The following is a 15,228-nucleotide window of genomic DNA, read 5'->3' as shown; positions in this document are numbered from 1 at the left end:
GAAATGAGGGGAGATGACAGGAGTGAATGAAGCCCTTTGAGGGCTCTGCAGAGACCTAAGGTCTAATTTACAGAGACACACTGGAGGGGATATTTATGATGACGTTAGCCAACATCAATTCAGAACTTATGGCACATTTTTAACCTATGCTATCTTAACTTAAAAATTATTTATTAGACTTTGCCGGGTCTTAGTTGCAGCATATGGGATCTAGTTCCTTGACCAGGGATCAAACCCTGGCCCCTGCATTGGGAGCTCGGAGTCTTAGCCACTGGACCACCAGAGAAGTCCCTATGCTATCTAACTTTAATCTTTACAAGAAATTGGTACTACTTCCCCCTCATATTGTGAAGATAAGCCTTAGATTAAACTTATCAATGTCATATAGCTTGTACGTGGAGGAAGAAAGATTCAAACCTGGTGTGTCCAACTCCAGAATTCCTGTTCTAAACCACCAGATGCTACCTGTGGGTAAGGAGCACTCTAGGGCATTCTAGGGTGTCTATCCAGAATCTCCTCTTCCTCCCATGTGAGAGGGTAATAAATGGAATGTTAAGACAGACTCTTCATGTACATCCATTATGTGCCTGGCAGTGTGCAGACTCCGGGGATGAGAGTGTGATTGGGCCTCAGTCTCCTGGAGCTTATTGTCTAGTGCAGCAATCGAGAAACCTTTTCGGTCAAATGTTAGATGGTAAATATCTGGGACTTTGTGGATGATATGGTTTATGTCACAACTACTCAACTGTGCCATCAAAGTGCAAAAACGGCCAGAGACAATATGCAAAGAAATGATCATCACTGTGTTCTATGTTTTTTGCCATGCTGTGAGACTTGTGGGATCTTAGCTCCCCGACCAGGTATCAAACATGGGTCCTGGCAGTCTTAGCACTGAGTCCTCATCACTGGACCGCCAGGAAAGTCCCTACATTCTTTTTTTTGTAATTTTATGTAATTTTCACATGTCACAGAATATTATTCTATAGTTTTAGAAAAACCGTTTAAGAATGTAAGTCATGAACTTGTAGGTTATACAAAGACAGGTGGTGAGAGGAATCTGTGCTACAAACCGTAGCTTGCCTACTCCTGGTCTGATGGGAGGAGTACAAAACACTATGGCTTATTAGAAATCAGAGCAGCATTTACTTCTCAGTGAAGGGAAGTAAGTGGAGGGGAAGGGAAGTAAGTAAAGGGAAGGGAAGTGTCTGGAAGGGGCAAAAGGAGCTCCTGCAAGTGCTGACCAAGTTCTACTTCGTGATCTAAGTCACGGTTATATGGTTACGACTTGTGATGATTCATCAACCAGTACACTTATGGTCTGTGCAGTTTTCTGTTCATCATACTTTGTAAAGAAAAAAAAAAGTCTGCCATTCCAGTTCTACAAGGATCAAGCTATTAGCTACTGCAGTCACTCATCAACAATGTTCCCTAAGGGGAATTCGTGATGGGGGAAAACAGGAATGTTCTGTGCTCTGTATGTTGCTGTTTTAGTCCCTAAATCATGTCTGACTCTGTTGGGATCCTGTGGACTGTAGCCCTCCAGGCTCCTCTGTCCATGGGATTGCCCAGGCAAGAATACTGAAATGGGTTGCCTTTTCCTGCTCCAGGGGATCTTCCTAACCCAGGGTTCGAACCCATGTCTCCTGCACTGGCAGGTGGATTCTGTACCACTGATCCACCTGGGAAGCCCTGTGCTTTGGATATACTGGCCCCCAGATAGTTGTTATATAACTAACGAAACATTCCAATGCCCCCAGATTCTTGCATCTTCCCATACATGGAAAAGCACTAAAATCATTAACTCAAGATGTCTGTTCTTTGTGGTTAACAGTAATCTTCTTATGCTTGATTACATGTTATTTCCAGCGGGAAAAAAAAGTTTATAAATATCCTGGCTCCTCCCTTACCTCTTTGAAGCAGTGTCTCAGAGTAATCTGAGAGGCTGTCTTCCTGGGCAACAGCCCTCAGTAAGGTGCCAGAATAAAACTGAACTCACAACGTGTACATTGTGCATTATTCTTTCAGCTGACAACGTCAAATAAAAAGATAACTTAAGAATGATAAAGCAGTTTAATAAGTAATGAGTAGCTGGAGTGTTGAGGGGATAAAAACGGGCGCTAACCCCAGCTTGGGAGACGACGGGTCAGGGAAGGCTTCTTCAAGGATGTGCCTGACAGGGCACTTGGGGCGGGGGGTGGGGGAGGCGGCATCACAAGTATTGGGTCAGATGTCACTAGGGCTGTATTTAAAAGTACATTTTGCTCATTATGAATTTTTGCCTTAATTTTCATCTTTTAAAACATTGCATTACAATATTATTACCTCAATTTCTGAGGGTTTTGGCGCCCTCTTAAATTTTGCACTCGGGGCCAGTGCAAAATTCGCCTCCGTCTATTCCAGCTTGTTGGACGAGGGTGGGAGACCTGGCTCTGTCCTTAGTACGGAGGGCAAGACTCTCCTGCTGGTCCCTCATCTTTGTAAAGGGGAGGACCGTTACGCAACAAGATCACCGAGGTTTAAAATTCTTCCTGGCACGACCCGGACTCACCTTGGCGGGGTCGGACCCCGTACAACACGCCGGAGAAAGTGCCACGGGAAGACGCTTTTCCCAGACTTCCGGACTTCGTCTTTATTACCCAATGGGAGGGGAGGCGCGCTTGAACCCGGCTTGTGATTGGCTGGGACCGAAACGAGCCGGGATAGGCTCTCAAAGGGGAACGGCGCCTTGCGTCATCAGCGAGCGACGAGACCCTCTAGAGGGAGCAGGTAAGTAAACTAAGCTCCTTTCTGATTGGCTTGCTCTTTCAGTACGGTTGAAACAGCAGTGGGGATTTGCTCTCCTCTAAGTCTAGGCTCCAGATAATTGGAGAAAGGGTGAAGACGGGGGAGAAGTTTATTGCGTCACTTACTGCCCGGAAGTCCTGGGGGGCGAGCCTTCAGAGGAAGGGGGTGGGTCGGGGGGGCGGGTCTCTCCCTGTGGGGCGGTGGGGATAGAGCCACCACGCCGTTCGGTCCTGAAGCGTGGGAGGCGGGCCTGGGGGCGGGGTCGAACCTGTGGGCGGGGCGCCGGCGGAAGGGCGGGGCGGGGAGGGGCGGGGCCAGGGAAGGCCGGGGGCGGGGCCGGGCCCGGCGCGGGAGTGCGGGGCAACAGGCAGAGTCTGGTCCCTGGGCTGGTTCCTTTTCCCAAGCATGGCTCCACGCTGTTGGCGCTGGTGGCCCTGGTCGTCTTGGACTCGGACTCGGCTGTCTCCTTCCAGGAGCATCCAGAGTAGGAGCAGAGCGCCTCTAGGGCTGGGTGGGAGTTCGGGGAGGCCTGCGAACGATCCCGTGAGAAGTGGGAGCCAAGCCGGGACGGGGCTGGAGAGGGGAGAGGGAGGGGACCAGGGCCGAGACTGGAGGGGTGCACTCATGTAGACGGAGTGGGGGCGGTGTCCAGGGGCAGATGACGGCCTGTGCGGCAAGGTGTGAGGCTGCTGGGGTGAGACAGGGGTCAACAAAGGTGCGAAGGGGAGACCATGATGTCCACAAGCGTGAGAAGGAGTGAATGAGGGGGATAAGGAGGTCTGTGGGGCAGGAGGGAAGTCTGAAACAGAGGTCTGTATGGGTGATAGAGGGCTCTGTGGAAGGAGAGGAGTTAGAAGAGGTAAAACGGGGGATTGTGGGGCGATCCACAGGGGCGAGATTGGGTGATGCCAGGTCTCTTGGAAGATGTGGTATTCTAGCTGAGTGGGTTGGGAAAACCCAGGAAGAAAAATTAAGCAGTGCTGAGCAGTCCTGAGCACCACTTCAGGGGTGATGGGGAGTGTTGGGTAGGCCCTCTAAAGCGGGCTCTGGATGTGGCTGAGATGGGGGCTCTGGATGGACACACAACCTTTGGAGATTCAGATGGAATAAGGGACCCTGGCAAATGTCGAAGCTTCGAAGAATAAGAGGAGGATGCATATGAGGGTGAAGCCTAGGAAACTCCATCTTCTCTTCGACATTTAAGTTGGGATTTGGCACAGGCGAGGGAGTCTTGTTCTGACCTTCTGCCCCCATCCCCCCACCCTAGACTTCGGCCAGCACTTCTCCACACAGGAGCAGACCCCCCAGATCTGTGTGGTGGGCAGTGGCCCAGCTGGCTTTTACACGGCCCAGCACCTGCTAAAGGTAAGCCACTTCCCCCTGGTTCCTTTTCCCAAGATTCACCTGCTGCTCCAGTCCTAAGTGCAAGCCCCACTCCTTTGGGTTTTAAAACCACTCCTGGATTCCTGATGGGGAAGAGGCTCCCAGCCCATCTGGACAGGACACTTGTACATGCTTTGTCACCTGGGGCTCCCCACTCTAGGTCCTCAGCTCGGAGAGAAGTGTGTTTACCTCCTGGGTGGTGGTTCGTGGCAGACAGTTGGCTATGCTTTCCTGGCCAGGTACTCCAGGGTTAGGTTTAGGGTTAGGTTACTCCAGACCTGGAGGATAACTTTGTCCTGCCCCTCATCTTCCCTTCTTTCTCCTCTCTGTTCCCAATATCCTGCATCTTGAGGCCACCCGCTCGTCTCAAGGCCCTCTGTAACGTTAGGCGCCTCATTGCACTCTCCTTGCCAATAGTTCCAGCCCTCCCCACGCCATGCTGTTTTTTCAGCCTGCTCTCCACTCCCCATCCTACCCCTTCCCCCCACCCCATGGCCAGAGTCTCAAGGTTTATAGTAGTAGCCTTGGCGGGCAGGGCCCCAAGGTTGCTGGTTACCCTTGAAACATCGGCAGGCCTTGGTGGGGCGGGAGTCGGGGGTGGGAGAGGGGTGCGGGCGAGTTCAGCTGACTGAGACATAGGACAATGACCTTGCTGTGGAGAGAAAAGAGAAAGGATGAATATATTAATTATACACTCTACTTAAAAAGTAGGGTGATCAACCTTCCCAGTTTGTCTAGGATGTGAGGCTTTCAGTCTTAAAGCTGGGAGGGTCTTGGGGAGGCCAGGATGAGTTGGTCCCCCTGCCAGAAAGTGACCTAAGCTCACCTTCCAAGCAGCACAGATAAAAGAGCTAATTACAGTGAAGTGACCAGTAAGAGCCTGGTAAGTGGGGTCAGTGGGAAAGTGCTTCCTGGAGAAGGTGTGTTTGAGTTGCACTGAAGGAGGCTTCCAGGCTCTGGAGAGGGGCTCCTACATGGGCTTCATTACAGGCCAGTTTCCATGGGTTATGACAGACCTGGGCACCGGGAGGGAGACCAGGGATCTTCCACGGCTTGTATAAGGGGAGCTGTGTGAGCAGAGCCTGAAATCTGGGGAGAGGGGCCTTCCAGGCAGGGTTCTCAGTGCTCCTAGTGTGAGCAGAGACTCTGCCCTGTGCCTACTTTCCCCGTGGGAGGTACTGGGGCTGGGCACCGGGGCCAGTTACAAGCTGGTCCCTGCCCACTGGGAGCTTCAGACTACCAGCTATGGCCCTGCGACAGGAACATGAGGCACGTTTGGGACAGTGACACTTAGCTGAGTCAGGCACTGTCTACACAGCATGTCCTCACAGCATCAAGACAACTTGCGAAGCAGGTGGCATGACTCTTGCTTCAGAGGTGAGAATGCTGAGGCTGAGCGAGGCTGCCCAAGGCCCCACTGCTGAGCAGGGAAGGCCTGGGTTCTGAGCGTGGACTGTCCAATGGCAGAGCCTGCCCTTAAGGTCCACGCTGGGCCGTTCAGTTATCAAGCACTGGACGCTGATATGATCCAGGACAGCTTGGCCCTGGGAACATGGGCATGAGCAGGACAGACGTAGTCGCCACGGTCAAGGACCTGACAGTCTACTTGGGGGGCTGTGGAGTAGAGAAGAGGGTTTACGTGATAGTCTAGGATTCTGACAGGCGAGGAGGCTCTGTGTACAGGTGGGACATCTAACCCAGCCAGAGGGGGTGATGTCCTTGATCTATTTCTAAAGGACAGAAGGAGGGGTCGGGGAGGAGGCCAGAGAGCCCCAGGCTCAGAGAACTAGCTGGCAAACACCCAGAGGAAAGAGAATGCGGGTTTGGGGATGGGCGAGTTGGGGAGGTGGAAGGTGAGAGCAGAGGCTGGAGGAGGTGCGTGGGCCCTGAGCAGGCTGGACTCCGGCAGTTTCTCTTGGTGCTGTCCATCCCCCTCTCTCCATCAGAGTGCCCTGGGGGACTGGTGAAAAGGTACATTTCTGGGCCTCCTTTCCACCTAATCAAGCCGTGACTGGGGCCCAGGAATCAACATTTGAAACAGCATGCCTCCCTCTGTCCTGGGCGTGCAGTTGCCACAGGTGGTTGGCTTCACCAAAGGGTTTTGGGGGAGGGGGTTGAAAGCACCCTGATTTCGATCTGGAGCTCTCTCTGCCTGCAGGGCTGGTGACCAGGAGAGCAGTGGGAGCCAGCCACTGGGGTGGCAGTGGGGAGGATGGGAGTCTGATTGGACGTGGTCGAGGGGAGTCAGAGAGGAAGCCCAGCTTCTGGCTCGAGGTGGAAGGAAGTCCGGGAGCAGAGGGGGAGAGGTTTGGGGGAAGGGGACTGGCTTCCATCCGGATCGGTGTTTGGTGTCTCGGGTGAGCTGTCCAGGGGTCTCAGGCTTGGTAGGAGGGCTGGGCAGAGGAGAGGAGAATGTCATCAGTAAGTCCACAGGAATTTGAGGTCATAGGAGGGAGTGATGACACCTCCCCAGGGAGTGTCCTGGGCAAGGGGAGGGGGTCTCAGATTGGAAGAACCTCCGAGAATATTCTTGTTAGAGAAGGAATAGAGCAAAGAGGACCTGGGAAAGAACAGCCAGAGGGATTGAGGGACGGGGGAGAGCTAGGAGGCACCAGTGGTAAAGAACCCGCCTGCCAAGCAGGAGACACAAGAGATGAGGGTTCGATCCCTGGGTCGGGAAGATCCCCTGGAGGAGGAAATGGCAACCCACTCCACTATTCTTGCCTGGAGAATCCCATGGACAAAGGAGCCTGGTGGGCTACAGGTGGGGTCCCAAAGAGTCACGACTGAAGCGACTTAGCACTCATGTGAGAGCTAGGAAGGAGTGGCTTCCTGGAAGAGGAGTCCAGTCCTGTGGGAGAACCAGTGAACAGGTCCAGTGGGTTTAGTCTTATGGAGGTGGCCTTGGAGAGGGCCCTGTGACCTGGAGGGAAGGCTCCATGCTGGAAAGAAGGAAAGATAAGATGGGAAGGCAGATAGTGTGTGATGCTGACCCGCAGCCTAAGCAGTCTGAACCTTGTCCCGGGGCCGGGCCGCCCGGGGAGGCCCGTGAGCCAGGCGGTGAGACGCAGCCGCCACAGCTGCGGCGACGGCAGCGGCTTCTGATCGACACTCGCCGCGGGTCTCGCCCGGGGCTGAGGCTGCAGGCCTTGCTCATTGCATCTGCAGCATCATGCCAGAAGGACTGTTCCGTGGTCCAGAGAAGTTAAGAATCATTCCAGCAGCACAGAGTCAGATAGTGGTGGCGCTGGGTCAGCTCCCACGGCTGTTGACTCCAAAACTTCAGCTCTTCAAGGGCACAGTGAGGTCGGCGGGGCGGAGGGAGGTGTTTCTAGCGCCGCCTGTGGATGGCACGGATGGGGAGAGTCAGCAGGCACGGTGGGCAGTCGGGGGGCCTGGACTTGGACACAGGCAGTGGGCTTCCCAGGTGGCGCTAGTGGTCAAGAACCTGCCCGTCATGGCAGGAGACGTAAGAGACATGGGTTTGATCCCTGGGTCGGGAAGATCCCCTGGAGGAGGAAATGGCAACCCACTCCAGTATTCTTGCCTGGAGAATTCCATGGACAGAAAAGCCTGGTGGGCTACCGTCCATGGGGTCACAAAGAGTTGGACACAACTAAGCGACTGAGCACACACACAGGTATAAGTTTCCAGGTGTGGGTCTCAGGTCATCCACAGGCTGGGCATTTCTAGAAGTGTCAAAGGGTTCTAGGACAGGGCTGTGTGTCACGCCTGACCAAATAGATGGAGAAGCTCTCCTGATACAGCTCCGGTGGAGGGAAAGCTGCCGCCTTCCTTGGCTGGCTAACAGTCTCGCCGTCTCAGTGGGCTGGTGGTCCTTGAAGTCGGGCCTTGGCTGCCCTGGCTCTGGACTGCCCATCCCTCTAGTCTGGCTCTCTAGGCAGGTGAGGACAGATGGGCCTTTCTCTCCCCTGTGTCCTCAGCCCACTGAGCGGGGCTGTCCTGCTTTGCCCCGGGAAGGGCAGACTTAGCCTCTGCTTCAACCCCACCAGGGCTTCCCAGGAGGCCTGCCCATGCAGGAAATGCAGGCGATGTGGGTTCCATCCTTGGGTCGGGAAGATCCCCTGGAGGAGGAAACGGCAACCCACTCCAGTATTCTTGCCTGAAGAATCCCATGGACAGAGGAGCCTGGCAGGCTGCGGTCCACGGGTTGCAGAGTCAGCCACGGCTAAAGCGACTTAGCACGCAAGACACTTGGCCCCACCAGCTGCTGCCCTCTCCCCCAGCACCACTCCCGGGCCCACGTGGATATCTACGAGAAACAGCTGGTGCCCTTCGGCCTGGTGCGCTTTGGCGTGGCGCCTGACCACCCCGAGGTCAAGGTGGGTGTCTCTGGGTTCAGAGCGGGGGTTAAGAGACTTTGGTCAAGATGCTGGAGGGGGAGGGAGGCTCCTGGACCTCATGGGATGACCCCAGGCTCTCTGGAGGGGGCGACACCCCGGACACTGTGGGGTGAGGGTGGCATTGCCATGGGCCCTGGCTCTGCCCCACCCTCTAACCCCCCACCCTGGGCCTGGCAGAATGTTATCAACACCTTTACCCAGACGGCCCGCTCTGACCGCTGTGCCTTCTACGGCAACGTGGAGGTGGGCAGGGATGTGACTGTGCAGGAGCTGCGGGACGCCTACCACGCCGTGGTGCTGGTAAGTGCAGGCGGGTGGGCGGGGGTGGGGGAGGCTGGGGGGACGCTATGGAGAAGGAGCTGCAAGGAGGCCAGTGGGAGCCTGGGCGCTGGGCTGCTCGGCCCCTTAGCTGCCACTGAGGCCTCTGGTTCTGTCCTCAGAGCTATGGGGCAGAGGACCATCAGGCCCTGGATATCCCCGGTGAGGAGCTGCCCGGCGTGTTCTCGGCCCGGACCTTCGTGGGCTGGTACAATGGGCTTCCTGAGAACCGGGAGGTGAGTTTGGGGAGCCCTCTCCCGCCCTCTTCCTCCCCACTCCTCATCTAGCTCTTGGCTCCCACAGCTGGGGGAAGGGGCAGCCACAGGCCTGGGAGGCGGCTGGTGAGATGAGATGTGAAGCATCAGGCTGGCCGAGGTGGGGAGGCTTCTGGGAAGAGGGGGTGATGGGTGGTGGGGGCGGGACCTGGGTTGAAACTCTGAGCGCAGAGAAGCCTGAGGCTATGCCTGGGGATGGGGCGTGAGGCTGAGGTCAGCCTGACTGAGGCCCAGGCTGGGTGAGCCTCATCCCGACCTCTGTCCCCCAGCTGGCCCCGGACCTGAACTGTGACACAGCCGTGATTCTGGGGCAGGGGAATGTGGCTCTGGACGTGGCCCGGATCCTGCTGACCCCACCCGACCACCTGGAGGTGAGTGGGTAGATCATGGGCTGGAAGGGTGGGAGTTGGGAGAGGAGGCCCCTGTCTGCAGGGTCTGGGCCTCGTCCCTCCAGCCTGAACTCAGTGCCTGCTTCCCCACATGCCGGGGCAGAGGCCTTCTAAAAGGCAGCTTTGCTGCTGCTGCTGCTAAGTCGCTTCTGTCGTGTCCAACTCTGTGTGATACCTGAGACGGCAGCCCACCAGGCTCCCCCGTCCCTGGGATTCTCCAGGCAAGAACACTGGAGTGGGTTGCCATTTCCTTCTCCAATGCATGAAAGTGAAAAGTGAAAGTGAAGTCGCTTAGTCGTGTCCGACTCTTCGCGACCCCATGGACTGCAGCCTACCAGGCTCCTCCGTCCATGGGATTTTCCAGGCAAGAGTACTGGAGTGGGGTGCCATTGCCTTCTCCGAAAAGACAGCTTTACCTCACGCCATCTCCTCATCACTTTCTGCAGCTACATAGGCTTCTTAGAAGGAAGAGTTTTCCGTGTGCACACACCCCTCCCTCGCTCAGAGCCCTCTCAACACACCTCCTGTATGTGCGCATGCGTGCTGCATCGCTAAATCGTGTCCGACTCTTTGCGGCCCGATGACTGTAGCCCACTAGGCAGCTCTGTCCATGGGATTCTCCAGGCGAGAATAACTGGAGTGGGTTGCCATGCCCTCCTCCAGGGGAAGTGAAAGTCGCTCAGTCATGTCTGACTCATTGCGGCTGTATAGTCCATGGAATTCTCCAGGCCAGAACACTGGAGTGGGTAGCCTTTCCCTTCTCCAGGGGATCTTCCAGACCCAGGGATCAAACCCAGGCCTCGCGCATTGCAGGTGGATTCATCTTTAATTAATTTTTAAAAATAATTTCAGTTAGTTTATTTTTGGCTGTGCTGGGTCTTCGTTGCTGGGCAGGCGTTTCTCCAGATGCATTGAGCAGGGCCTACACTCTGGTCGTGGTGCGAGGGTCTCATCGCGGCGGCTTCTCTTGCCACAGAGCACAGGCTGGAGGGTGCGCAGGCTTCGCTGGTCGCAGCTCCCGGGCTCTAGAGCGCAGGCTCAGTAGTTGTGGCGCGCGGGCTTAGTTGCTCCAGGGCACGTGGCATCTTCCCGGATCAGGAATTGAACCCATGTCTCCTGCAGCAGCAGGCGGATTCTTTATTACTGACCACCAGGGAAACTCACCTGTATTCATCTTGTAGCTCTCGGTTCAGTTGTCCCTTCCTCCAGGAAGCCTTCCAGGACCGTCCTGAGTGGGTCTGCCTCCCCTCCTTCCGTGGGCTCGGCTACTGTTTGTTTCAGAGCATGTTGTCACCACCGCAGTGTTACACTTATTAGTGAATATTCGATAAGCCTCTCTCCCCCCAGATCAGAAGCTCTGTGCGGCCGGCACCATGTCTCTTTTGTTCACCATTGACCCTGCCTGCTGTGCCCCTTGCACACTTGGTAAACACTTGTTGAATGAAGATTGTCAGCCTGGTTTGCTACTCAGTTCAGTCACTCAGTCGTGACTGACTCTTTGCAACCCCATGGACTGCAGCATGCCAGGCTTCCCTGTCCATCACCAGCTCCCGGAGCTTGCTCAAACTCATGTCCTTCTAGTTGATGATGCCATCCAATCATCTCATCCTCTGTCGTCCCCTCCTCCTGCCTTCAGTCTTTCCCAGCATCAGGGTCTTTTCCAAGGAGTCAGTTCTTTGCATCAGGTGGCCAAAGTATTGGAGTTTCAGCTTCAGCATCAGTCCTTCCAATGAATATTCAGGACTGATCTCCTTCAGAATGGACTGGGGATCTCCTTGCAATTCAAGGGACTCTGAAGAGTCTTCTCCAATACCACAGTTCAAAAGCATCAATTCTTCCACGCTCAGCGTTCTTTATAGTCTAACTCTCACATCTATATATTACTGCTGGAAAAACCATAGCTTTGACTAGACGGAGCTTTGTTGGCAAAGTAATGTCTCTGCTTTTTAATATGCTGTCTAGGTTTATCATAGCTTTTCTTCCAAGGAGCAAGCATCTTTTAATTTCATGACTGCAGTCACCATCTCCAGTGATTTGGGAGCCCAAGAAAATAAAGTCTGTCACTGTTTCCATTGTTTCCCCATCTGTTTACCACGAAGGGATGGGACGGGTTTGCTGCTAGTTGGAACCATTTGCAGAATTGGCGGCAGTACTCTGTCTGGCCACCAGAGGGGACAGTGTTGCCATTTCAGGCCGCCAACCTTCTCACCGCCCAGGGTCTGGACACCAGCAAATGGAGAGTCCCCTTCCGCTGTCGTTTTCCAGTGACTTTAAGGTCCTCCTTTTGTGCCAGAAAACAGACATCACTGAGGCCGCCCTGGGAGCCCTGAGACAGAGTCGGGTGAAGACGGTGTGGATCGTGGGCCGACGTGGACCCCTGCAAGTGGCCTTCACCATAAAGGTGCTGGGGTCTGAGGGCCAGGGGCCAGGGTCCCTTGGGAGGCGTGGCAGGGCAGAGCTGCCCAGGGTGGACGAGGGGGAGACAGGCAGGGCCCCCTGGGGCCCAGTGCCTTCCGTGGTGGTGGGTGGTGGTGGTGTCTCCCCTGGGCTGGGTTCTGGGGTGGGCTCAGGAGTGGACAGCGCTCTGGACCTGACCCTCTCGCCCACTCCCCACTACCACCCCCAAGGAGCTTCGGGAGATGATTCAGTTACCAGGAACTCGGCCCATGTTGGATCCTGCAGATTTCTTGGGTCTCCAGGACAGAATCAAGGGTGAGGGGCCCTGGCCTGGCTCCCCAGCTCACTAGGAGGGGATGGTCTAGGTCAGAGAGGGCTGGGGGGAGGGCATGTGGGGAGAAGGCTGGAACCCAGACACGCCCTGAGATGTCCTGCGTTGCTAACAGAGGCTGCTCGCCCGAGGAAGCGGCTGATGGAACTGCTGCTTCGAACAGCCACGGAGAAGCCAGGGGTAGAGGAGGCTGCCCGCCAGGCATCAGCCTCCCGCGCCTGGGGCCTCCGCTTCTTCCGAAGCCCGCAGCAGGTCCTGCCCTCGCCAGATGGGCGGCGGGCGGCAGGCATCCGCCTGGCAGTCACGAGACTGGAGGTGAGTCTCCTGTTCCCCAAAGACATCCCCGTTCTCAAGTCTCCCTACCCCCCAGCCTGGTGTTTCTCACACTCTACCCACAGGGCATTGGAGAGGCCACACGGGCAGTGCCCACCGGGGATGTGGAGGACCTCCCCTGTGGGCTGGTGCTGAGCAGCATTGGGTATAAGAGCCGCCCCATCGACCCCAGTGTGCCCTTTGACCCCAAGCTTGGGGTCGTCCCCAATATGGAGGGCCGGGTTGTGGATGTGCCAGGTGAGAGGGCGTGGCGGGGGGACAGGGAGGCTGGTATCTCTCAGGGCTGTTTCACATTCATTCCTTCATCAGGTGACATGTACTAGGAAACTGTTCTGAGTCAGGCTCATGACTCAGCCCCACCCACCTCCTGGCCCTATGAGAAGTCCCCAGTGTAGCTGAGGTGCCCACTCGTATGTCTGGTTATTAAATCGGTCAGGGTGCTGAGACCTGCTCTGGGCTAGGCCAGGGCTGAGACTAGAGATTAAGCAGCAGCTTAATCCTTGTCCTCTGCAAGTTAGCAGTCTGGTTAAGTATACACATGTGTGCTGCGCTCAGTTCTGTCCCACCCTTTGTGACCCCATGGACTGCAGCCCACCAGGCTCCTCTGTCCACGGGGATTCTCTGGGCAAGAATGCTGGAGTGGGTTACCATGTCCTCCTCCAGGGGATCGTCTCAACCCAGGGATCAAACCCAGGTCTCCCACATGGCAGGCGGATTCTTTAATGTCTGAGCCACCAGGGAAGCCCCCAAAATCACATACCTATCTAGTTATTAATTAATTCAGTGTTTACTGAGAGCCTGCTGAAGCAAGGTGACAGGACCCAGCTCCTCCGGGGAGCGCCAAGATGCAGGGACACTAAGGTGTAAGGTGGGGTGCGGTGCGTGGTAAGAACACCTGGGTGTGTTTGGGGGGGAACTGAGGGCAGTGGCGGCAGACGAGTGGGCCCCGCTGATGGGTGCTGGGGGCCATCCTCCCAGCATGTGTGTCCTGGGGCTCAGGCTTGCCAGGGTGCCCAGCCCACTCCCCATGCCTTCGCCCTCTGTCACCCCCACACCCCAGGCCTCTACTGCAGCGGCTGGGTGAAGCGGGGACCCACGGGTGTCATCACCACCACCATGACCGACAGCTTCCTCACCAGCCAGGTTCTGCTGCAGGACCTGAAGGCCGGGCACCTGCCGTCTGGCCCCAGGCCGGGCTCTGCAGCCATCAAGGCCCTGCTGGACAGCCGAGGTCTGGGCCCCGTGTGAGCTCCCAGGAGGTTGGGGGTGGCGGTGTCTGGGGGAGGTCCCTGGGCCTGAAGGGGGCTGCTCCCCACTGGGGCAGGGGAGCAGGTAGAGGCCCTGAGCCATCTTCCCTCTGCCGCAGGGGTCTGGCCCGTGTCTTTCTCGGACTGGGAGAAACTGGATGCTGAGGAGGTGTCCCGGGGTCAGGCCTCGGGGAAGCCCAGAGAGAAGCTGCTGGATCCTCAGGAGATGCTGCGGCTGCTGGGGCACTGAGCCCAGATCCCAGCCCCGCCGGGTGCAGAGAGAAGAGGAGGGTGAGCCCAGATCCCAGCCCTGCTCAGAGAAGAGAGGAGGCACGCTGGGCAGCGGAGAGGCGTTGGGGTCAGCTTGAGCGGGACTCTGCACCCCAGCTGCGTCCTCTGCCCGTCCTGGCATATAGCCCTGGCTGCCTCTTCTCCAGGGGCGTGGGAGCACTTTCTCGAGCCAGAAGGTCGCTCCTGCCTGTGTGGGTACCTTTCAGCAAGGAGATAACCTTAGTTAGGGATGGAGGCAGGTACAGGCTGACCTCCATCCCTCCTGTCTCTCTCCTGCTGGACTGTGGAGGGTCCCCAGGTCAGGAATATGCTGGAAATAAAGCACCTGCCACCTAGGGTCACTGGTCCGTGTGAGCGACTTCTTTCGAGGCCCAGGGTCACCTTCCGGCCGCAGCTCCCCTCCGGTCGCCAGGTGGCGCTGCAGAGCCAGCTCCCTGCCCCCGGGGGGGCCTGTGGGGGGTTTTGGCAGCCCCGCCTGGCGCTCACCAGTCTTCCCAGCTCGGCCCTTCTGCCCGCCCTGCAGGCACCCTGTGACCCCAGCCTGTCCGCTCCGCTCGCCCTCCTGTCGGGTCCCCGTCCCTGGTTGTCTCCAGCATAACCAAGTGCAAGACAAAAAGTGGGAGCGCGTCCCTGTGGCCCCTCGGACTGGCCCGGGTCCCCCGCTCTCTCATTCCCAATGCCTCCCCGCCTTGTTGCTTTCCAGCCGGATAGGTCTTTGAAAAATAGCACCCCGGTGTCCCTAGCGTGTTCATTATCTTTTTACCAGCCCCCCAAGCTGCCGGCCTCACTTTACAGACCGGGGGGGAATCCTCGAAATTAATCAGCCCAAGGTCACACACCCACTGAGCCTGGGGCTCGAACCCAGGGCTGCGGGCAGCCTGTTTTCTCCGAGGCCGTGGGGTCTGGGGACACGGGGAGAAGGGACATGCCGGCGGGGTGGGCCGGCCGGGGCGGGGCGGAGGCGGCGGGCCCCGGTGGGGCGGGCCCGCGCGGGTGGCGGCGGCGGCGGCCAGCACTCCGACACAGCCGGCTGGCGAGCCCCAGGAGCCGGAGGCGCGGCGCGCCGCCCAGCCCGGGACGGAACCCGGCGCCGAGCGGGCCACGGGAGGGGCGCGG

General features: G+C 57.1%; 1 protein-coding gene across 1 annotated transcript; it reads left to right on the top strand.

The window, feature by feature from the left end:
• The first annotated feature begins 3,108 nt into the window (after positions 1-3,108).
• On the top strand, positions 3,109-14,449 carry FDXR (ferredoxin reductase). The gene is made up of 12 exons (XM_025279474.3): positions 3,109-3,268; positions 4,052-4,149; positions 8,415-8,510; positions 8,709-8,831; positions 8,972-9,085; positions 9,394-9,495; positions 11,807-11,914; positions 12,141-12,225; positions 12,357-12,556; positions 12,640-12,811; positions 13,635-13,805; positions 13,941-14,449. The coding sequence occupies exons 1-12, from the start codon at positions 3,190-3,192 to the stop codon at positions 14,069-14,071; spliced, it is 1,479 nt and encodes a 492-aa protein (XP_025135259.1). The 5' UTR covers positions 3,109-3,189; the 3' UTR covers positions 14,072-14,449.
• Positions 14,450-15,228: the final 779 nt, after the last annotated feature.

Source organism: Bubalus bubalis, chromosome 3 (genome assembly GCF_019923935.1).
Source record: "Bubalus bubalis isolate 160015118507 breed Murrah chromosome 3, NDDB_SH_1, whole genome shotgun sequence".
In the NCBI taxonomy this organism is placed as follows: Eukaryota; Metazoa; Chordata; class Mammalia; order Artiodactyla; family Bovidae; genus Bubalus; species Bubalus bubalis.
The sequence above is the reverse complement of the archived record's forward strand: the minus strand, read 5'-3'. Positions and strand labels throughout refer to the sequence as shown.